This window comes from Thalassophryne amazonica, chromosome 21 (assembly GCF_902500255.1).
Source record: "Thalassophryne amazonica chromosome 21, fThaAma1.1, whole genome shotgun sequence".
Taxonomy (NCBI): domain Eukaryota; kingdom Metazoa; phylum Chordata; class Actinopteri; order Batrachoidiformes; family Batrachoididae; genus Thalassophryne; species Thalassophryne amazonica.
This window is the reverse complement of record NC_047123.1, coordinates 29,534,274-29,556,564: the sequence shown is the minus strand read 5'-3', so window position 1 is coordinate 29,556,564 and position 22,291 is coordinate 29,534,274. Positions and strand designations below refer to the sequence as shown.

The 22,291-nt window shown below is 38.1% G+C and overlaps 2 protein-coding genes across 7 annotated transcripts in view; one reads left to right on the top strand and one right to left on the bottom strand.

Moving 5' to 3' along the window:
• The window catches only part of LOC117503615 (MAM domain-containing glycosylphosphatidylinositol anchor protein 2-like), a 325,073-nt gene that overhangs the window by 200,631 nt on the left and 102,151 nt on the right, over positions 1 to 22,291 (bottom strand). The window lies entirely within an intron of this gene.
• Positions 12,942 to 17,058, top strand: LOC117503617 (low choriolytic enzyme-like). The gene is made up of 7 exons (XM_034162880.1): positions 12,942 to 13,034; positions 13,264 to 13,315; positions 14,612 to 14,758; positions 14,886 to 15,003; positions 16,486 to 16,664; positions 16,750 to 16,831; positions 16,930 to 17,058. The coding sequence occupies exons 1-7, from the start codon at positions 12,942 to 12,944 to the stop codon at positions 17,051 to 17,053; spliced, it is 795 nt and encodes a 264-aa protein (XP_034018771.1). The 3' UTR covers positions 17,054 to 17,058.

Here is a 22,291-nt window from a genome sequence, read left to right as displayed (position 1 = left end):
CAGGAAAAAAAATTGTGGCAGTCAGTAACGGTTACTTTTTTAGACCAAGCAGAGGGAAAAAATATGGACTCACTCAGTTCTGAGGAATAAATTATGGAATCACCCTGTAAATTTTCATCCCCAAAACTAACACCTGCATCAAATCAGATCTGCTCGTTAGTCTGCATCTAAAAAGGAGTGATCACACCTTGGAGAGCTGTTGCACTAAGTGGACTGACATGAATCATGGCTCCAACACAAGAGATGTCAATTGAAACAAAGGAGAAGATTATCAAACTCTTAAAAGAGGGTAAATCATCACGCAATGTTGCAAAAGATGTTGGTTGTTCACAGTCAGCTGTGTCTAAACTCTGGACCAAATACATACAACATGGGAAGGTTGTTAAAGGCAAACATACTGGTAGACCAAGGAAGACATCAAAGCGTCAAGATAGAAAACTTAAAGCAATATGTGACACATAGGGTCAATGTCATGGCCTGCAAATAGTCTGGATCTTAATCCAATTGAAAATCTTTGGTGAAAGTTGAAGAAAATGGTCCATGACAAGGCTCCAACCTGCAAAGCTGATCTGGCAACAGCAATCAGAGAAAGTTGGAGCCAGATTGATGAAGAGTACTGTTTGTCGCTCATTAAGTCCATGCCTCAGAGACTGCAAGCTGTTATAAAAGCCAGAGGTGGTGCAACAAAATACTAGTGATGTGTTGGAGCGTTCTTTTGTTTTTCATGATTCCATAATTTTTTCCTCAGAATTGAGTGATTACATATTTTTTTCCCTCTGCTTGGTCTAAAAAAGTAACCATTACTGACTGCCACAATTTTTTTTTTCGTGATTTCTTATAGTGTTTCTTAAAACCAGAAAGTTGCCATTTGAAATGACTTTAGTTTTGTGTCATGTCTGTGATCTGCTTTTTTCTACAAAATTAAACAACTGAATGAACATCCTCCGAGGCCGGTGATTCCATAATTTTTGCCAGGGGTTGTATAGTGCTGCTGGAACCTCATTTTCCCTGAGGGAGTCTTCCCAAGGGATTAAAAAGTTCTATATTATCTAATCTAATCATCGGTATGTTTCTGGTTTGGCCGTCGAGAGACATCGACCACTCTCAGCCAAATTTATCACAGTACCAGCCTGTATGCATGTGTGGAAAAACGGGATATGGAAGTCTGGTCTCCATAACTGAACCATACACATACCTGTAAAAAGGTATTTACCTTTAGTATAAGCATGGGTTTGCAGAGGCATTTAAAATGTGTGTCTGGATTTGTGTGTTTCCACAACAGCGTATTATGGTTGTATATTCAGTAACACACCCACACACACCCAAAGCTGAAGGAAGACATTTGTGTTGTGAGAGAAAAACACACTCAGGCTTCCACAGATTAAAGTTGTAAATTTACAAGAAAACAATGTGATATTTTGAGGTTAAAGTGTTCAGTTTTTAAGAAAAACTTGAACACTGACATTATAAAGTCGTAAATTTTCAATGTGATATTGTCTAGAGTTTTACTCCCTGATTTACTAAAGGTTTGCATGTGTAAAAACGTGCACAAACACCACTGTACTCACAAATACACCTACATGCTGATTTGTTAACAGGGCGCAATAACGATTCCACCTGTCAAATGTGTAAAATAGCGCATATTGTCAGTTTAGTGTATATTGTCGGTTTACTGCATTTGCATACATTAATATGTAATCTGGGGTTTGACCACCCAAGAGCACAAAATTGTAGGAGGAAACATGCAAATAGGTGAAGTTTGCACACGCAACATGATTTATCACAGTAAAAAGAAATTCAGCAGGCACTGTTTTTGCATCTTTGAAAAGTTGGCATTAGCTCGACAGACTGCTGTTGCAGCACAAATGCTTCAAAGAATTGTTATTTTTTTTTAATTACACAAACTATAGGAAAAATAAAAAAACGATTAGACAAACACTGGATAAATTATGACAGAAAATAGAATATAGACAGCATTTGATAAATCAATAAAATATTCTCCTATTTGAGGGCTGGTGTCGTCGACCAAATGGTCCCCCCTAAAAATTGGTCCGCCTGCCTTCACGGCGCATACGTCATTTGGGACCACAGCAGCACATCTGAGACGGACTCTACACCCAAAGCAATCAAATGGATTAATGTGATTAATAACCATCAGATGACAAGGTCTTAAATCTCTTAAATCATTCTAAAGTCTTAAGCAGAAACGAGGCCATTTAAGCAGAAATTAGGCAATAATTGGCAAGTTGTTACTGACACTCTGAAATGACATTGGCGCAGCAGCAGCTGCTGTGCGCTCTGATCGCTTCCTCCGTCTTATATGATGAAATAATGCTGAAGTTATGTGGAATTGATTGCTGTACAAAAGCTTCAGATATCTGTCGTTGAGATAGATGATGACTGGAGGCAGTCTGAAGCAGAAACGAGGTGATAATCAAGGAATTGCTGGTGACGCTAAGAAACGATGCTGGTGAGCTCCGAAATGACGCATGCGCAGTGAAGGCAGGGCGCAACGATTTTTAGGGGACATCTCCCACGTATATTAGATGTGGATAAAGAGGTGCCTTGTGCCTGCATGCAGTGACTTAACCTACGTGGCTAATTTCAGTTAATTTTGTGCTTACGGTCATTAATGTGGTGATCCAGATCCAGATCCCGCATCAAGATTTCACTTTATATAGGGTATGAAGGTTTACATCAAAACTCCTTCACGGATTCTCACCAAATTTGCAAAACAGATAGATATTAGGCCATGGAAGACTCCACTGTATTTTGGAGCTGATCGGATCCGGATTGGCAGATGTCAGAAATCTTGTTGTTGTTTATACTGTAATCGTCCTTCACCAGCTCCACCTTGGAGCAGCTGGTGTTCATTAACAGTTATCCTTAATCCCCATCTACATTATCTCACAATTTATGGAACATTCCTGGAACAAAGGCAGATATCTCCACCAAATTTAACTGAAATACATTTGGCGATCTCTCAATAAACAAACTGACAAACTATCTTTTTTCCCTATTTTGTGCATACTGGTCACTCCCCAGTCTCAGGTATGACTAAATTTTATAATGTTGAATGCATGTAAACGGTATTAATTGATCACACACGCACATTAATTCATGCATTTTTCATTCCTGAAGCTCGAGAAGTAAAACATCGGCACTGTCCTCCGAGTTGAAGCCTTTGGCACTCAAAGGCACGTGCACATGGTGCAGCTCCATGAATAGAACTCGCTGCACACATCCTCCAACCAACCACCTACTTTAGAAGAAATAATGATGAGTGGATGCTGGTACATTTAGAATCTCATTAAAGAAAAGACCGGAGCAGTTAAACTAGTCCTTCTAGATCACTCTCTTATCAAGGTGCAAATATGCAGCTCATCTACAAACAAAAGCAGCACTGTGCAAACAAACTGCCGCTGCCAAAGGATCACAGCGTTATGTTTGAGTAAGCCTCTGTCGGCTCTCCCAGGTCTTCTTTTTTGGAGCCATTTGGCACGGCGGGCCTGTTGTGTCCGTTTGATTTCCCTAAACAACATTAATCGGACATCTGTAGGGAAGGATAAAGCCCAGATTGGCCGTAACAGCGCCGCAGTTCTCTGTCGATAGGCCCGGCTCTGGCGGATGCTCACATCATTGGCTGACGTAAGATGGCAGCTTTCTTTTCAGTTGGCTTTTAGCGAGCCAGCGCCAGATCACTGAGGACAGAGTATCTGGCAGCCTTTAGAAGGTTGGATGCCGCCGCCCCTGCCAGGAAACTGTCTGGCGATTGGCTGCGTCGCCTCCAGAGTGGACTGATCGTCCTATCAATGGCCACGTTGCAGGCTGGCTGATGCTGTTGCCTGCTGACTGGCTTTGCTTCACGCAGCTATCGATATCACCTCCTCACTCGCGTGCTACCGTACACCATCCATAACTTTTCTGCCTGGGGGAGGCGCGCGGCTAAACCCTGCCAGCAGCCTCTAACACCTCATAATTCTAAGTTGGGCAGGAAATAGGTTTTAAAGATCTCTCGCTGAGCTCTGCTCACAGAAACAATGGCTACAGGTCTTCCGATAGCAACAGCACAGATGTGGGAAAACGTTCGCTGCTCAGCAACACTCCAAGAGTCAAACAGGCTACGTGTGTACCGTAATCTCGCAACCTGCAACAATCTGGTGCAAATTAATTTGCTTGAGGTTTGGAGCGTTAATGAATTTGAATGCTTCCGCTGAGTCTTGTTCAATTAAGAGCGCTTATGAATGTGATGTTAAATACATGTCTGAAATGATGAAGATTAAAAATAGCAGGGTGTAAAAGTCTCATCGGGAGATTTTCGACATTTGGAGGAGGAAGTTGGTACATTACCTTGTATACATGGAGGCAGCAGAGGGGAAGAAAAGCAATCAGGCATCTTGATTGGGGTGTTCAGTTCAGCGTGTGCTTCTTGTATTGTTTATTACAAATTGCCCTGCAAATGTCTGTCTTAGATTTTCTAAAGCACCACTGCAATAGATTCTAAACAAGACGTCACTAACCAAAGCATATTTTATATGACAATATAAAAATAAAAAGGTGCTAAATATGTAGTGTGCAAAAGACTGCACAAAAATAAATAAAGAACATTCATATTGCAATTAAAACAACAAATGATAAACAAATGTATTATCAAGTAGCAACACCCTTCTTTAAAAAATACAAAATTAAATTGAAAACACCAACTTTATTATTATAGGTGCATTGGCAGTGATCACTAAATAATAATAAAAAATCATTAAATACAATCAAATTTTCTTGTGAGCTAGTGTTAAATCGAAAAAAAAATTTATAAAAAAGAAATGATAAATTTTAAAAAGGTGGCAAGTGGTCAAATTCACTTATATTTAGCTACTGATGAAATAAGTTTTCAATGGTAATTTAGCAATTTTAAACAAACAACAGAACTCCCCAAGATCTGGAAGCAATTTTGGTAGTTGCGTTCATGAGATGTCAGCATGTAGGAAATTACAAGTTCAAACTTAGACATAACCCTTTGAAAGCATGGTTGAGTTAGATTTTTTTTATTTTTTTTTATTTTACTGGCTCAGAAATTAAGTGCTTCAATATATATATTGCAATCACTGTGTCCTCTGTCGAGACATTGGCAACAGTACAAATATAGCCTGTGTTCAGTACATAAAGCTTATACAACCCCTGGCAAAAATTATGGAATCACCGGCCTCAGAGGATGTTCATTCAGTTGTTTAATTTTGTAGAAAAAAAGCAGATCACAGACATGACACAAAACTAAAGTCATTTCAAATGGCAACTTTCTGGCTTTAAGAAACACTATAAGAAATCAAGAAAAAAAGATTGTGGCAGTCAGTAACGGTTACTTTTTTTAGACCAAGCAGAGGAAAAAAATATGGAATCACTCAATTCTGAGGAAAAAATTATGGAATCACCCTGTAAATTTTCATCCCCCAAATTAACACCTGCATCAAATCAGATCTGCTCATTGACATTGACCCTATGTGTCTTTTTGCAAGGAATGTTTTTACAGTTTTTGCTCTATGGCAAGATGCATTATCATCTTGAAAAATGATTTCATCATCCCCAAACATCCTTTCAATTGTCCAAAATATCAACATAAACTTGTGCATTTATTGATGATGTAATGACAGCCATCTCCCCAGTGCCTTTACCTGACATGCAGCCCCATATCATCAATGACTGTGGAAATTTACATGTTCTCTTCAGGCAGTCATCTTTATAAATCTCATTGGAAAGGCACCAAACAAAAGTTCCAGCATCATCACCTTGCCCAATGCAGATTCGAGATTCATCACTGAATATGACTTTCATCCAGTCATCCACAGTCCACGATTGCTTTTCCTTAGCCCATTGTAACCTTGTTTTTTTTCTGTTTAGGTGTTAATAATGGCTTTCGTTTAGCTTTTCTGTATGTAAATCCCATTTCCTTTAGGCGGTTTCTTACAGTTCGGTCACAGACGTTGACTCCAGTTTCCTCCCATTCGTTCCTCATTTGTTTTGTTGTACATTTTTTGATTTTTGAGACATATTGCTTTAAGTTTTCTGTCTTGACGCTTTGATGTCTTCCTTGGTCTACCAGTATGTTTGCCTTTAACAACCTTCCCATGTTGTTTATATTTGGTCCAGAGTTTACAACCAACATCTTTTGCAACATTGCATGATGATTTATTCTCTTTTAAGAGTTTGATAATCCTCTCCTTTGTTTCAATTGACATCTCTCGTGTTGGAGCCATGATTCATGTCAGTCCACTTAGTGCAACAGCTCTCCAAGGTGTGATCACTCCTTTTTAGATGCAGACTAATGAGCAGATCTGATATGATGCAGGTGTTAGTTTTGGGGATGAAAATTTACAGGGTGATTCCATATTTTTTTCCTCAGAATTGAGTGATTCCATATTTTTTTCCTCTGCTTGGTCTAAAAAAGTAACCGTTACTGACTGCCACAATCTTTTTTTCTTGATTTCTTATAGTGTTTCTTAAAGCCAGAAAGTTGCCATTTGCAATGACTTTAGTTTTGTGTCATGTCTGTGATCTGCTTTTTTTCTACAAAATTAAACAACTGAATAAACATCCTCCGAGGCCGGTGATTCCATAATTTTTGCCAGGGGTTGTAGCTTGACAAATTATTCACTGGATAGACCTGGATCTAATACAGGCTGCTAGGCTAACCATAATCAGTATAGCATAAGTAAGTACAAAACTGTTAAGACATTAATATTACAAATCATGTTTCATTTCTTTTAACAAATCAACCTACCATTACTGTCCATTTCATGACAATGACTGCTCTAGTGTTAATTCATCTCTGTGGTCCCATTGTTTTTCAAGTTGATCAAGTGAACACATGATTTTCGGAACATTGAAGTTCCCAACTTGGATTTTCCAAGTTCACCATCTCTTTGAAAGAGGCATTACAGACACATTAACGTGTAAGCAAGAGGAAGTGTGATAACCACGACTCTTTGGTCTTTTTGCCCAATCATCAAAGATATCCTGCTCAGTCTAGAAAGCCCAAACTGATTTCAGCATAAAAACATTACAGCATAATTGTCAAATATTCCTAATAATACTCTTGACACTTCACCAATCAAAAGAAATTATTCCCCAGTCACACTGTGCAAATGAATTGTGGCTTAATCAATTTCATTATGACAAATAATACATCTGATTTAATTTACCATTCACAGGCTCTTACAAGTTGGGTAATTCACACCAATTAAGGCAGCACTCAAATTCAATGTATTTGTTTCTGTTTGACTGAATGTCAATTAGTATGAACAAATTGTTTACCTTCTGGAGATGGTAGTGGGGGGAGACAGGGGGCACAGGTTGGAGAGTCTACTTTTAGACAGACTGCAAGCCTCAATGATGCCTGAGATTTTGCCAGTTACAGAGGATGGAGAAAGTGGGCTAAAAATAACCAGACCCCGGAAAAAAACAACAAAAAACACTCTGTAGTGTTTTAGAAGACTGTACCTGCTGGTACCCATGCATAATGAGTTCCATCAGAGCAACTACATTTGCAGAGCAATGTAGTCAGGTCAGAACTGCAACTGGAGGAGTAAGGAGCAGGGGACACAAGGCAGCACGGGGGACTAATGGGTTTCACTTCAAAGGACGGTTCTTATGGTATAGTGGCCAGCCTACCTGGCACGCACGCCGTTTGAATGTCAGAGCAGTGATTCTAAATGTTAAGCACATTGCTTAATAGTCCATTATGTAAATTGATACTGCTCGTTGACCGCCGTCCTTGGCTACCGACGTTGTGTCAAAAGGAAAAGAAAAAAAAGAGATAGGGATGTGCTCTGGCCACATGGGACACCATCACTGCTGCTGTGCAAAAAAAAAACTCCCGCAACCATCACAACCCACTCCTCTATACTCTCACTGAAAAGTAGGAGAGTGCACGGACAGTGTGTCGCTACACCAAGACCCTAGAGTCCCTTAATTTACACAAAAAGTCATACCCATGTGCCGAGCACCCTCCACCCATTAATTTGTACCCTGGCACAGAGTTGGCTTGATCACTCTGGTTCATAAATTATGGTGGAAATTGGAGATAAAATAAACATTTTGACAATTAAAACCTGATAAGTATTGTTGAAGGTATCATGGGCACAAGAACCAATACTCTTCAGTATGGTGGGTTGTCAAAAATGGAACTCATCTGAGGTATTTGTTGACAATGTCCAGTTCAAAGTGGTTGAAAATGATCAGTTTTGTTGAAGATATCTTGGGTGCAAGAACATGTGACTGATAGCTGAAGTAGACCCAAATTCTAAAGCTCCGTCTGAACCTCAAGATCACAACTAAGGAACTGTGAAAGGTGTTTGAGGCATTAAATAGAAATGTGACATCATCCACCTTTTAGAGAGCACTCAATCACCACGGCCTGAAAGGCTGTCCACCGCAGACGATATATAGATACCCTGGACGAAGTCCAAGACATAATCAGTGACTTGGAAATGTTTGTGTATCCATCCTTAGGTTGTCTAAAGAAAATTGGCTGTAAAAATCATGATTTGTATCAACAATAATCTTTAGCTTGAGTTCACCCAATTACTTATGCCATCTGAAAGTTGAGGGACTGCCATAAAAAAATAGCTGTAGTTCCTTAATGTTTAATAAGATATTTTTGTAAAACCCTATGAATTAAAGCTGAAACGTTACATGACAACCACATCTTGACTGTTTCATTTCTACCCCACTGTGGGGGTGTATAGAGGCACATTTACAAAAATTGTACAACTGTCAATGGACGGGACTGTATGTTTTTGTAAAAAAAACAAAAAAACACTGTACCGCTGCTCATGGTACCATAAATCCTTTGAGATGGCTCAGACCTGAGATCAAGAGTTTTGTTCCTGAAGCCTTCTCTTAATACTTTTAATATATAAGTAATTTAGTTCCTTCTCTTAAATGTAAGAAGGCACTGGTTCTTAAGGTAGGCCCTTAAATGTGGCCAAAGAGGTCCTAATTACCCCTGAAATATGCCACTTATTTATTCAGAAGCTTTTCAAAGCAAGTCCATTAATTTCTCAAATTGCTTTTTAAAGAGGTATTAATGCTGGTGGATGTCAACTGGTGACTCATTAAAAGTCTGACAAAGTGAAGAAAAACTAAAATAAATAGATGCAAAATGCAAATGCAAAATTAAATGAATGGGCGGAAAATCAGGTACTCTTCAAAGATGAGGCCAGGAACTAGATGAAAAATAAATAAATGCAAAGAATGTAATAAAAAGTTGATGCGGGGGGAATCGGGTGCTCTTCAAGGAAGAGGCTAGGAAATAGATCAAAAAAATAAAAATAAATTCAAAATTAAATTAAAAGAAAACAAATTAGGTACACTTCAAGGATGAGGCCAGAAAGTAGATTAAAAATAAATTAATTAAAAAAATTAAATAAAAGAAAACAAATCAGGTGCTTTTCAAGGATGAGGCCAGAAAATAGATTAAAATAAATAAATGCAAAAAAAAGAAAGGGGGGGGGGGGGATCAGGTGGTCTTCAAAGAAAAAGCAAAGTAGTAAGTTAAAAATAAATAACTGCAAAATTAAATTAAAGGGAAAAACAAGTACTCTTCAAGGAATGATGCCAAGAAGTAGATTAAAATTAAATAAGTATTTTTATGACTCTCTACTCCAATGTCAGAAATAAAATTGTTTTACAAACAAGACCAGCATATTTCAACTCACCAGAATCTTTATTGGGACTTAAGCTGAACAGGTGATGTCAATCACGTGATGATGATGTCATTCAATCCACGCAACAATGTGAAATGAAGACAAGAAGTAAACGAAAATGCAATAACATCAGACTAAAAAGTAAATGACTGAAGGTCATAAAGAACCATGATGACATATGAGTTCATGCCACATCTAACCTTAAAACAAAGTATATCTGGGCTAGATCTGGGAATGGGCAGTAGCAAAAGGGATATCTAAAGCATCTTATAAATCATAGAAGAGTGGACTTTTGGCCTTAGTTACCTCCATCAATGAAGTTGGAGGAGGTTATATTTTTGTCCCTGTTAGTTAGTTAGTTTGTTTATTTGTTTGTTTGTGACCTGCCTGGAGCCCACAATTTTTCATATATTGTTATAAAATTTTTACTCAAGATTCATGTCCTGATAGGCAAGAACTGATTCAATTTGCAAGGTCAAAGGTCAACATCAGGAAAAACCTTGGAAAAATCCCTATCTTTAACACTGGACAAATTTTCAAAAAATCATATTTGAGTGCTGTAATGTAGGATGGTATTCTTTATTGACTGACAAAGTTTGATCCGGATCTGATCCAGATTAAAGATTTTGTGGCCATTTAACATTGAAAACCCCATTTAATATATATTTTACATTATATCTTAATCAAACGTGCCCCAATCATGCTCATATTTGAAAGTGAGGTGCAGACTGACACTCACTATCACCTGACAACGTTGGATCCGGATCTGATCTGGATTGTGGATTTTCTGGACATTTGAATTTTATATTGAAAAGCCCATTTGGTGTACATTTTGCATTATATCTCAATCAAAAGAGCCTCAATCACTCTCATTTGTGACAATGAGGTGCAAACTGTCACTCTGAACAAGTAGATTAAGTTTGATCCAGATCTGATCCATATTGCGGATTTAGCGGCGATTGAAAAGCCCTTTTGATCTATATTTTGTTTTATAGTTTAGCTTAGGAAAAGCCACTTCTAACCTCTAACAGGACTTTGACCTTGAAAGGTTTGTTCCAAAGTAAAAAATTATGGAATTGGAAACTAGGGCGTGGTGCTCTAGCTGAGGTTTGTGCTCCTCAGTGCATTTGAAGTTCCCTAGTTAATGATTTCAATTTAATAAAAAACAAAAAAACAAAAACATCATGTTTGCCTGAGAGCATACAAATGTTTAGAGAAAAATCGAACTTAAATTGTGGGCATCATCTGTGTGAGCAGAGTAAAAATCTCTGTCCTTCTGAGATGGAGAGGCATTAGGATGAAAGCCCAGCTGAGCGGACAGGTCGTACATCAATGAGCATTACTCACGCTGTGCTCTTGACTCTTACACACAAATTGAATTACCTGTGCACTGACGCCACTTGCCCAATATGGATAGGCACCGATACACAGGAGCGTGCACAAAAAAAGAGAAAGAAATAAAAATGCATGATGAAATCACATAAAATTAGCAAATAAACAAAGTCTCCAAGGTAATTCCCACATATGGTACCTGCAGTTTTTAAGACTCTTACACAGAGCATAGTTTTTGTTCTGCTATAATAAATGCCACATTATTGTGATGTACAGCAGATGACTGCATCACATTAAAGCTGCTGTGATGGAATCTCTGTTTAACGCTGCTGGCCTTGACATAGGGAATCAGATCTTAAAACTGTTTATGGTGTCGTGAACCCGCGCTGCATCTCTCTTACGCTTTAACATTCCATTGGAGCCCCGGTGATTTACTGGCTGATGCAACAAATAAATCGGAATGCTCATTCAGCCGAAGCCGACTGCTCCTGAGTTCTGAGATAATTGCGGTCCATTACAGTCCGGTGGCCATGGCCCGGTCATCGCTGCAGCAGCAGAGCTTCAATAATGAACACTAGGCTTTACAGCCAGCTGCTAATTGAGCCGTTATTACTGTATGGGAAAACCTCTCAATTTTTGTTACAAACACCACCAAATATTATTACTGTTATTGCAGATAGAAATCTTCCTTTGAAGAAGTTTCAATGGAATCAACATGATTTACAAATAAAAATTATTTTTACTATTGATAGAGGTAACGATTAGCATTTACAATGCGCATATGGGTGCAAAATTGTTTAATACTATAAAATATTTCTTTACGTTATGGGTGCTCAAAATCAGATTTTACATATTAACATAGAAAATAGTTAATGCAAATATTTCATGTAGTGAATGAAGCAACACCCCCTGTATATGTGGGGCCGATGAGATACATATATATATCAAAGTAGAGTCTGCAATTTGGTAGAACTGGAGATTCTACCAGTAGAGACTGCGATCGGAGAATCTACTAGTAGAGTTTCCGTTGATTACAAGTTCTTACTTTCTTACTGTGATCACTTCAGCATGGTGTGGCTCTAATGTGAAGTTGATATGACAGATATTTTTCTAATTTTGACAGTAAGGTATTGCTGTCAATCTATGTCTAGATATCATCTTGTCATGATAATGAATGGCTTGGTAGAATCGGAATCTCTTCTAGTAGAGTCTCCGATTCTGCCACTAGATTCTTCGAACAGAGACTCTACTAGTACAGTTTCCGATCTGAGATTCTACTCCAATTCTACCAATTCTACCAAATCGTAGACTCTACTTTGACACACACACACACACACACACACACACACACACACACACACACACACACACACACACACACACACACATATATATATATATATATATATATATATATATATATATAATGTTGAGTTATGCTAGAAACCAGCAGGGGTGACGTAATGTTTGCTATATTCCAAAATGTTGGGAAATAAAAATGCTCCTCTTTATTTCTACTTCTGGAAGATGAAACTGCAAATAATTCTCATTAGTTTTTGCAAGAATGCACATGTGATATTCATTGGAACAGAATGCTGATGTGTCAAAACCCAAAAAACCTTTTTGCTTGGACCCCCCTGCGGGTTAAAACAACCATTTGATATCTGATGCTAATCAAGCTGACAGCAGTCTGTGGTCATTGCAATCCTCAAAAACCAGATAATCCCTCTGAGCCAACAGTGTGTCCAGGGTGGACCAGACACTCCCATCACCTGTGTGTCGAAGACTGATCCCACTGAATCCCCAACGATAATATGTAAACCCAGACACACCTCGACCTCCCAGATATAAACTCTGCTTGATGTGGGCTGCAGCAGCATCTTTCCTGAAAGACGTCAACCTTGAAGAACAATGTACTGGCAAAAAACAGCTGCTCTTGTTCCACTGCTGCTGATCATCTGCAATGCTCAGACTGGGAAAGGAAGAAACCAAACAGAGAATATGGTAAAGTTCTCTAGCGTATGCCTTGATCCATTTCTGTCTCGGTACCAGGTGTTGTTTTAATATTTGATTTGTCATATTTGCTGAAGTTGTTTTCTTCTTCCCATTTCTAATATTGCCCTGATGGTGATAATGGTAAATTACACCTTTTATGCCAGTGTGTCATTTTTTAAAACAGACATGTTCACTACAATAATTTAATTATGTTTGGCTACATCCTCTAAAGATCCAGATGGAGAATTCTGATGAGGACATTTCCACAATAATCCTACGGATGAACAAAGGTGAGCAAATTACTGAGTTTTACCTACAAGAATTTAAAAGGTTGGTCCAGGAGTACAAAAGGCGACACTTCACAAAACAAAACATATCACAGGGCCACCATAATTTAATCGTTTAAGTCATTGTTAAAGAAAAGTTAAAAGGTTCCAGCTCATCAAATCTGGCCTTATTTATTTTCACTATAACTACATTTTCACCTTCACCCTTAAAACACATTAGATTTTACATAGTTTCCTGTCAGCTCATATTGGTACCTTTTTAACTACTTAAAAAAATAAATAAATAAATAATTGCTAATATATGATGATGTTGTGTGTGATTTTGAAGGTTTTGTTTGTGTAAACTCAGCGACCTTGATTTATCTTAAAATTTGGTTTCAAATGCAGAAACAATTTATGATGAAAAACGCATACTTTTCTTGGTTATAAAATTAGGGAAATTAATTCAATTATTCATGAATAACAATTTTATATATTTTTTGTTTGTTGTTAAATTTATGTTTTACACACACGCACGTCATTCAAAGTGCTATTCATTTATGGAGTTACAAGCCTCATTTTCAAATAAAAACTCAAATATTTCCAATTGGTTGTACTGCCCAGTACATTACATCAATCCACTTTCAAGTGACCAATAAATAACAAAATGATTGCAAAAATCTTTGAGGAGGTTCATTTGGGTAGTTTTATGTTGTCATTGTGATTTAATAAGAGTAAACACAGTTGTTTGACATTAAATGGCTTCACTCAACCACTAACCAAGACTGAGAAAATAGTTTTGTGCTATCATATATTCTCTAAAAAATGGCCACAAAGAAATCAAAAATTTTGCCAAGGTATGTAAACTTTTGAGCACAACTGTATTTGTTGTAAACCGATTATCGTCCTAGCTGATTTTCGGTTCTAATTATTGTGGAAAAAAATTTGTTCAACCCCTAATTTTATATTTAATGTTCAATGAAACTTTGGCACAGGACAGTTTGTTTGTCTGTTTATTTATTATTCACAATTTTCTGTTGTTGTTGTAATATATAATTCACATTATGGAAGCATAATACTTTTCTCAAATACATAATTTGTATTTATTTGTAAAATATTCTGATAAAATATTTCTCACAAGTGTTTTATGGTTTCCCTGCATTATTTGCTAAATAATCAATGACTTATTCAGTTTAGTTCAATTCAAGTTTATTTATGCTGCACCAGATCACAACATAACTTGCCCCCAAGGAACTAATTGATTAGGAAAATTATTTTTAATTGCTGACCTACACACGAGTGTTTGCTTGCTCTGAACAGGAGCTCCAGGTTTCCTGTTAGAGGGAGACCTGTTGATCCAAAGAACCAGGAACGCCATGAAGTGCCTCGATGATTCCTCCAGCTGTTTGTGGCCAAAGTCTGATGAAGGGATGGTCGATGTCCCTTTCATTCTCCACGCTGAATACGGTGGGTCTGATTACTTACATAAGGCAACACAATTATGAATTATTTTGTTTTGCATATGAGCGTGTCATCTCCTCTCATTGAATCGATGATACTGAAGACGATCCTTCTTGTTTATCCACGACTGCAGACAGTACAGACAGAGAAACAATCTTAAACGCCATGAGGATGTTTGAATTAAAAACATGTGTTCGCTTTGTTCCACGTGGGAATCAGCAGTCGTATTTGAGCATTGAACCAAATCTTGGGTAAGTCACTGAATGTTTGCATATCAAGGATTATTTCTATGAAAACTTTTCAGTGTTTGATCTTGTTGCCAGATCCTGCTTTGGCCCCGTATCCATGTGGGTTTAAAAGGAGCAAAATGCTTAAAAGTTTCAGTAGAAACTTGGGGTTCCTGAATGATTGAAAGCTAAAATCTGCCCTCTTGCACTGATATTCAATGAGGAGCCACTATATTTGGAAACAAAGCTCAAATTCAGCTTTTCCAGTCGTTTTCTTGGGGTCCCGAATAATCAAAATTTAATCAATTGCCTCTACCAAGATTAAATGAGGGTAAATTATATTTTGAATCACAGATCAAATTCAGCTTGTCTACTCATCTTCAGGAAGATGCTCAGTTTGAGTAAATAGAAACTTTGGGTCGCTGAATAATCAAATAAAATCTGAACAGTTGCCTCAACCAAGATTAAATGTGGGGCAATTATACTTGGAATCATAGGTTAACGAGAGCTTTTCCAGTCGTTTTCAGTTGGAGTAAATACAAATTCGGGTCCCAGAATAATTGAAAGCTAAAATCTGCTTTGTTGCCTCTACTGAGACTTAATTATAAGGTATTACATTTAGGAAATAAAACTCAAATTCACTTTCTCCACTCATTTTCAGCAGGAATGTTGGTTGGAAGTAAATAGAAACTTGGAGTCACTGAGCAATTTAATTAAATCTGATGAATTGCATCTACCAGGAATCAGTGAGGGACAATTATATTTGGAATAACAGGTCAAATTCATCTTTTCCAGTCATTTTCAAGAACAATGTTAAGTTGAAGTGAACAGAAATGTGGAGTCCCTGAGTAGTTAAATCAGTAGCTGCTCTCAAAGCTCTACTGAAATATGTTGAGGTGTATTTCATCAGGGCTAAAAGTCAAAAGACTTTTTTAGGAAAACATGTATAAATTACACAAATAGAGAGTTTCTGTCTGATTAATTTAAGATGAAATATGTACTCGAGCCTCAGTAGTTCCCGAGATCTAATAGTTGGGTGAATATTGTTGATTTTTGGTCATAACCTTGGAAATGCTTCAGTTTCTGTGAAAATGATCCATTAAAATTTGTTGGTGAAAATATATTAACAAAATTAAGACGATGCAACCATGGATCCCAAGATATGACATAACATCAACATAAGGATGGGACTGGTGAAATAAGATGACTTACTTTTTGTTTTTTTACCTTTGGATTTTGGGCTTTCTTGATTTGTTCTTAATTTGAATTTGTCTCAGTTATTCAGAACCCAATTTTAAGGTGTAAAGTCACACCACATAGTCCATTTTAAGGGACAATGTTCGCCATACACTGGGTTAAACGTTGCCTTATATGATCCCTGTCAGGAAAGTGCTTTTCTTTGTGTCTTTTTAGCAACAGATATCCAATGAAAAGACACATTTGAGGTCCACACAAATGCAGTTAAGACAAATGAGACAGAATCTAAACCATTCTCATCACGCTCAGGTGTTCCTCTAGCATGGGTCGCATCGGAGGCAAGCAGTTGTTGTCCCTGCAGAGAGGCGGCTGTGTATATTACGGCATTGTCCAACACGAACTGCTGCACGCACTTGGGTTCTACCACGAACAGAACCGGAGTGACCGTGACAACTATGTTCAAATCCACTACGAGAATATCCCCGAATGTAAGAAACTCGAGCCCACCACATCTTTGGGTCTAAGAAAGAGAGCCAATAATAACAATGTTCTTCAACCTGTGTGTGTCTACAGATTACTTGAACAACTTCCAAAAAATGGACACTAATAACCTCTACACACCTTATGACTACGGCTCTGTAATGCACTACGGAAGGTAGAAAGACAAACCATCATACTAATCTGCTGAAACCATTTTAATTCCAGATGTTGTTTGAGAATCATTTCTCAAATGATCTTTGTTTAAATCTGCAGAACTGCTTTTGGAAACGGAAAGGAAACCATCACGCCGATTCCCAATCCTAACGTTCCCATTGGCCAGAGGATAGGAATGTCTGACATCGATATTCTCCGAATCAACAAGCTCTACAAATGCTAGAGCTCCAGAGAGCAGGAAGAATGTAAGGTTCTGACTTTGGACTTAGTCTTCTAGCTCATGAACTTGTGATCTGAAGCTGTCCTTGCTGAAACTATCAAACAACTTATAACCAAAATTATGGTCATGCCCAGTGTGATTCAGAAATTTTGTCTTTCTATAGAAAGAAGATCCAACATGGATGACATCTCTTCAGATCTAATACAAAGAAGATCTAATCAAGAAGAGTTTACAGTGAAATAAAGTGAAAATAAAACTACAAAAATGTTGGTTGTAATTGTTTGTGTCGTTTTGAGTTGAAATGTTCACACAACACTGGATAAAAGGTCAAATAGTCTGGCTTTGCACATACCTTTTCAAAAGTATCTGAAAATTTTAGTCTTCTGGGTTAGAATGAATCTTTTCTCCATGTTTCGTGAACATGGATTCTGGAAGCACATCTTATTTTTCAGTTTGAAAAACAATAGTTTCAAAATTTCTGACTCCAGCCCTTTTTGAAGCTGGACCACACAAAACATCATGAAAGCCAATCCAGGGTGCACTTAAAACAATATGTAAGGGGAATGTCATGACACATGCTACCACACCAAGCACCAAGAAAAAAATAACATTAAATATCTTAGTGTTTAATATCACTATTAAGTCAAACAAAAAACAAAAATGCCAAACCTGATTAAACTCTAAATGAAAAATATTGAAAACCATAGCAACTCAGTAGGTTTGGAATGTACAAGCAATCTGTACGTGCACGCCCTCTTCCCCTTTAGCAAGTTTGGGAGGTCCTGCATCATATACTGTGATGCAACTTATATACAAAAATAAAACAAAAAAAATGTAACAATGCTAAAATACTCTCGGCGGTATGAGCATTGTCTTCTTTAGAATTTACAGTTGTTTAATTGGTATCCCGCTGCAACTATATATATATATATATATATATATATATATATATATATATATATATATATATATATATATATATATATATATATATATATACACTCAACAAAAATATAAATGCAACACTTTTGGTTTTGCTCCCATTTTGTATGAGATGAACTCAAAGATCTAAAACTTTTTCCACATACACAATATCACCATTTCCCTCAAATATTGTTCACAAACCAGTCTAAATCTGTGATAGTGAGCACTTCTCCTTTGCTGAGATAATCCATCCCACCTCACAGGTGTGCCATACCAAGATGCTGATTAGACACCATGATTAGTGCACAGGTGTGCCTTAGACTGCCCACAATAAAAGGCCACTCTGAAAGGTGCAGTTTTATCACACAGCACAATGCCACAGATGTCGCAAGATTTGAGGGAGCGTGCAATTGGCATGCTGACAGCAGGAATGTCTCCCAGAGCTGTTGCTCATGTATTGAATGTTCATTTCTCTACCATAAGCCGTCTCCAAAGGCGTTTCAGAGAATTTGGCAGTACATCCAACCAGCCTCACAACCGCAGACCACGTGTAACCACACCAGCCCAGGACCTCCACATCCAGCATGTTCACCTCCAAGATCGTCTGAGACCAGCCACTCGGACAGCTGCTGGAACAATCGGTTTGCATAACCAAAGAATTTCTGCACAAACTGTCAGAAACCGTCTCAGGGAAGCTCATCTGCATGCTCGTCGTCCTCATTGGGGTCTCGACCTGACTCCAGTTCATCGTCATAACCGACTTGAGTGGGCAAATGCTCACATTCGCTGGCGTTTGGCACATTGGAGAGGTGTTCTCTTCACGGATGATGCAAAGGAGATGTGTTGCACTGCATGAGGCAAATGGTGGTCCCACCAGATACTGACTGGTATCCCCCCCCAGTAAAACAAAACTGCACCTTTCAGAGTGGCCTTTTATTGTGGACAGTCTAAGGCACACCTGTGCACTAATCATGGTGTCTAATCAGTATCTTGATATGGCACACCTGTGAGGTGGGATGGATTATCACAGCAAAGGAGAAGTGCTCACTATCACAGATTTCGACTGGTTTGTGAACAATATTTGAGGGAAATGGTGATATTGTGTATGTGGAAAAGGTTTTAGATCTTTGAGTTCATCTCATACAAAATGGGAGCAAAACCAAAAGTGTTGCGTTTATATTTTTGTTGAGTACATATATATATATGTATGTATGTATGTATATGTTATTTACATTAATTATTAAGATTCTATTGTCTTATGTACAATTTGTAGATGTTCAGTGAAGCCCCTCTATTTGTCACATGATAAATTCACAAGGACCACAATGGAAATAAACCTTTATATTTTATTGTGTTATTCGTATATCATTGAATCATGCACCTCTGTATGTTTATATTGCTCATACTGCCAAAGCCGACTGCTCCTGAGTTTTGAGATAATTGCGGTCCATTACAGTCCGGTGGCCATGGCCCAGTCATTGCTGCAGCAGCAGAGCTTCAATAATGAATACTAGGCTTTACAGCTGGCCGCTAATTGAGCCATTATTACTGTATGGGAAAACCTCTCAATAAGTCACACCAAATGTAAACACAAGTCTTGTGTATTTTTGTTCCAAACACCACCGAATATTATTACTGTTATTGCGGATAGAAATCTTCCTTTGAAGAAGTTTCAATGGAATCAACATGATTTACAAATAAAAATTATTTTTACTATTGATAGAGGTAACAATTAGCATTTACAGTGCATAGACAGGTGCAAAATTGTTTAATATTATGAAATATTTCTTTACTTTATGGGTGCTCAAAATCAGATTTTGCATATTAAAATAGAAAATAGTTATTGCAGATATTTTGTGCAGTGAATGACGCAACACCCCCTCTGTGCTCTGAGCTTTTCTATCCCCAGATTACATTCTCAGTCTGGCACTTATAATGCATGAGATTTCTGAACATGCATGTCATGCACTCTGAAACTGTTGGAACTCTCACCGTTGAATTTATTTCAAGATGGCAGACTGCTGGTGCATTCCAGAAATATGTCAAAAGTTACATTTTGAGGCATTTGCCCAAGAACATGGCTGGACTAGAATCCACATATGGATTTAGATTTGGATACAGAGAGCTGACACACCCTGTTAGAAGGTTTCAACTGCTGTTCCTTCATCTCAATATGGATGAAAAGGGGTAAGGTAGGGTGGGGTGGAGGTGGGTGAAATCTTGTGGCTGAAACAATAAATAAAATAAAATCACCTTTAATTGAGGATTGTTGGTTTTGTTGTCATAGTATGTAAAAAAAAATTCATTATTGTTTCAACTGTAGATCATCAAGACACTTAAGATTAGTCTAATGTTTAGGGAATAAAGCAATAAAGTAAAAGAAAAGTTATAATTCTAAGGTGGAATCTCAGGGGGATGAAAAGAGACTCATGTAGAAAAATTACCAAAATGGAACATGCTAATTTTTTTCTCCATGGAAACACACTGTTATTCTTAGATATAACAGACTGAGCCATGTTTCTTGGCACATCTAGGCCATCAAGTATAAAATCAAAGAACCATCTACTGAACATGAGGTGCCCCAAATGTGTACATGACATTTCTACTGCTTTAGTACCGATTAGCTAAAAAACAAAGGTTAAGATACCCATGTCAATATTTGCATGTATCAAACATGCTGGAACATGTGCGCACCATGAGGTACGCTTAGTGAAAATGCAAGTATTTGACCATTCAGTATTGCTGGAAAGTATACAGGGGAACTCAGCCTGATGCAAACTCTGCCCCAGGTGTGAAATGGGCCCAGGGATAAACCTACCCTTACCCATAACTGTAACCCTAACCCCACCATTACCCCTAACCCAAACCCTAACCCAACCCTAAACCTGGCCGAGTTCTCTTGACGGCTGCGTTCTCTTGTTTCCGCTGGAAAACCCCACCCAAACACACAAAATCCATTCATATTCAAAAAAGTATTGTGGCTAGTGTGAAAATATCACAGGAGGTACAAATAACGGAAATATAACCTTTCCATTTCTGACCCCTGGGGAGTTATAATAACTATGGGTTGACCAGTTATTGGCACCAATAATCGGCTAGGCCAATAATAACTATATAATATATATTATGGATAGTTGGGGCCGATGATATATATATATATATATATATATATATATATATATATATATATATACACACGAGGTCTGTTAGAAAAGTATCGTACCTTTTTATTTTTTTCAAAAACTATATGTCCTCTGGCAAAACTATATTGTCAGAGGACAAGTTGGGACATGCCTATCTCAGCTTTCAGTGCTTACCAGTCAAGTGAGTATAAGAGAAATTGTGGAGAGCTGGGCTTGTCCTCTGGCAGTCCGAAACGGAGGTGTTCCTTTGTCTCGCTTCATCAGCGAATCGGTCGTGACGCACGAAGCCTCCGCGCGGCTTTCCATGACAAAATCTCTTGTTAAAAGTGAAGTCTACCGGAAAATGGCTGATGTCCAGCTCTTGTGATAACCAGAGAAATTGCACACGACGGTCCCGGCTCCACACAGCCATCTGTTTAGAAATGATGTGGTGGTTTCTGCCTCTCGATGGCGGCTCGGAGTGCGGCGCACCGTGCGCCATTGTGGGCCGTCCTTAAAGCTGTAGTAACACTCCTTATTCTCTGTGAAGCCTGTAAAATTTTCACCGAAAGCCAGATAAATTTTTCGAATGGTTTCCAGCTGCCTGTCTCTAACAGTTTCTGAAAAAATTCTGATGGAAAAAAACCCCAAATCATTCCGCCATTTCCTTGCAATGAAACAACGACGAGAGGGGCGGAGCAGTGCTCACTCAAAGCCTGCCCACAGGCGAATGACGCAACCGACAGGCGTGGAAAAAGGCATGCGCACGAAGGGTCAAGCTTGGCTGACGTAAAAACATATGAATCAAATCCATATAGTTTTTGAAAAAAATAAAAAGGTACGATGCTTTTCTAACAGACCTCGTATATAATGTTGAGTTATGCAAGAAACCAGCAGGGGTGACGTAATGTTTGCTATATTCCAAAATGTTGGGAAATAAAAATGCTCCTCTTTATTTCTACTTCTGGAAGATGAAACTGTAAATAATTCTCATTAGTTTTTGCAAGTCTTGAATGCACATGTGATATTCTTTAGAACCGAAAGCTGATGTGTCAAAACCCCAAAAACCTTTTTGCTTGGACCCCCCTGCGGGTTAAAACAACCATTTGATATCTGATGCTAATCAAGCTGACAGCAGTCTGTGGTCATTGCAATCCTCAAAAACCAGACAATCCCTCTGAGCCAACAGTGTGTC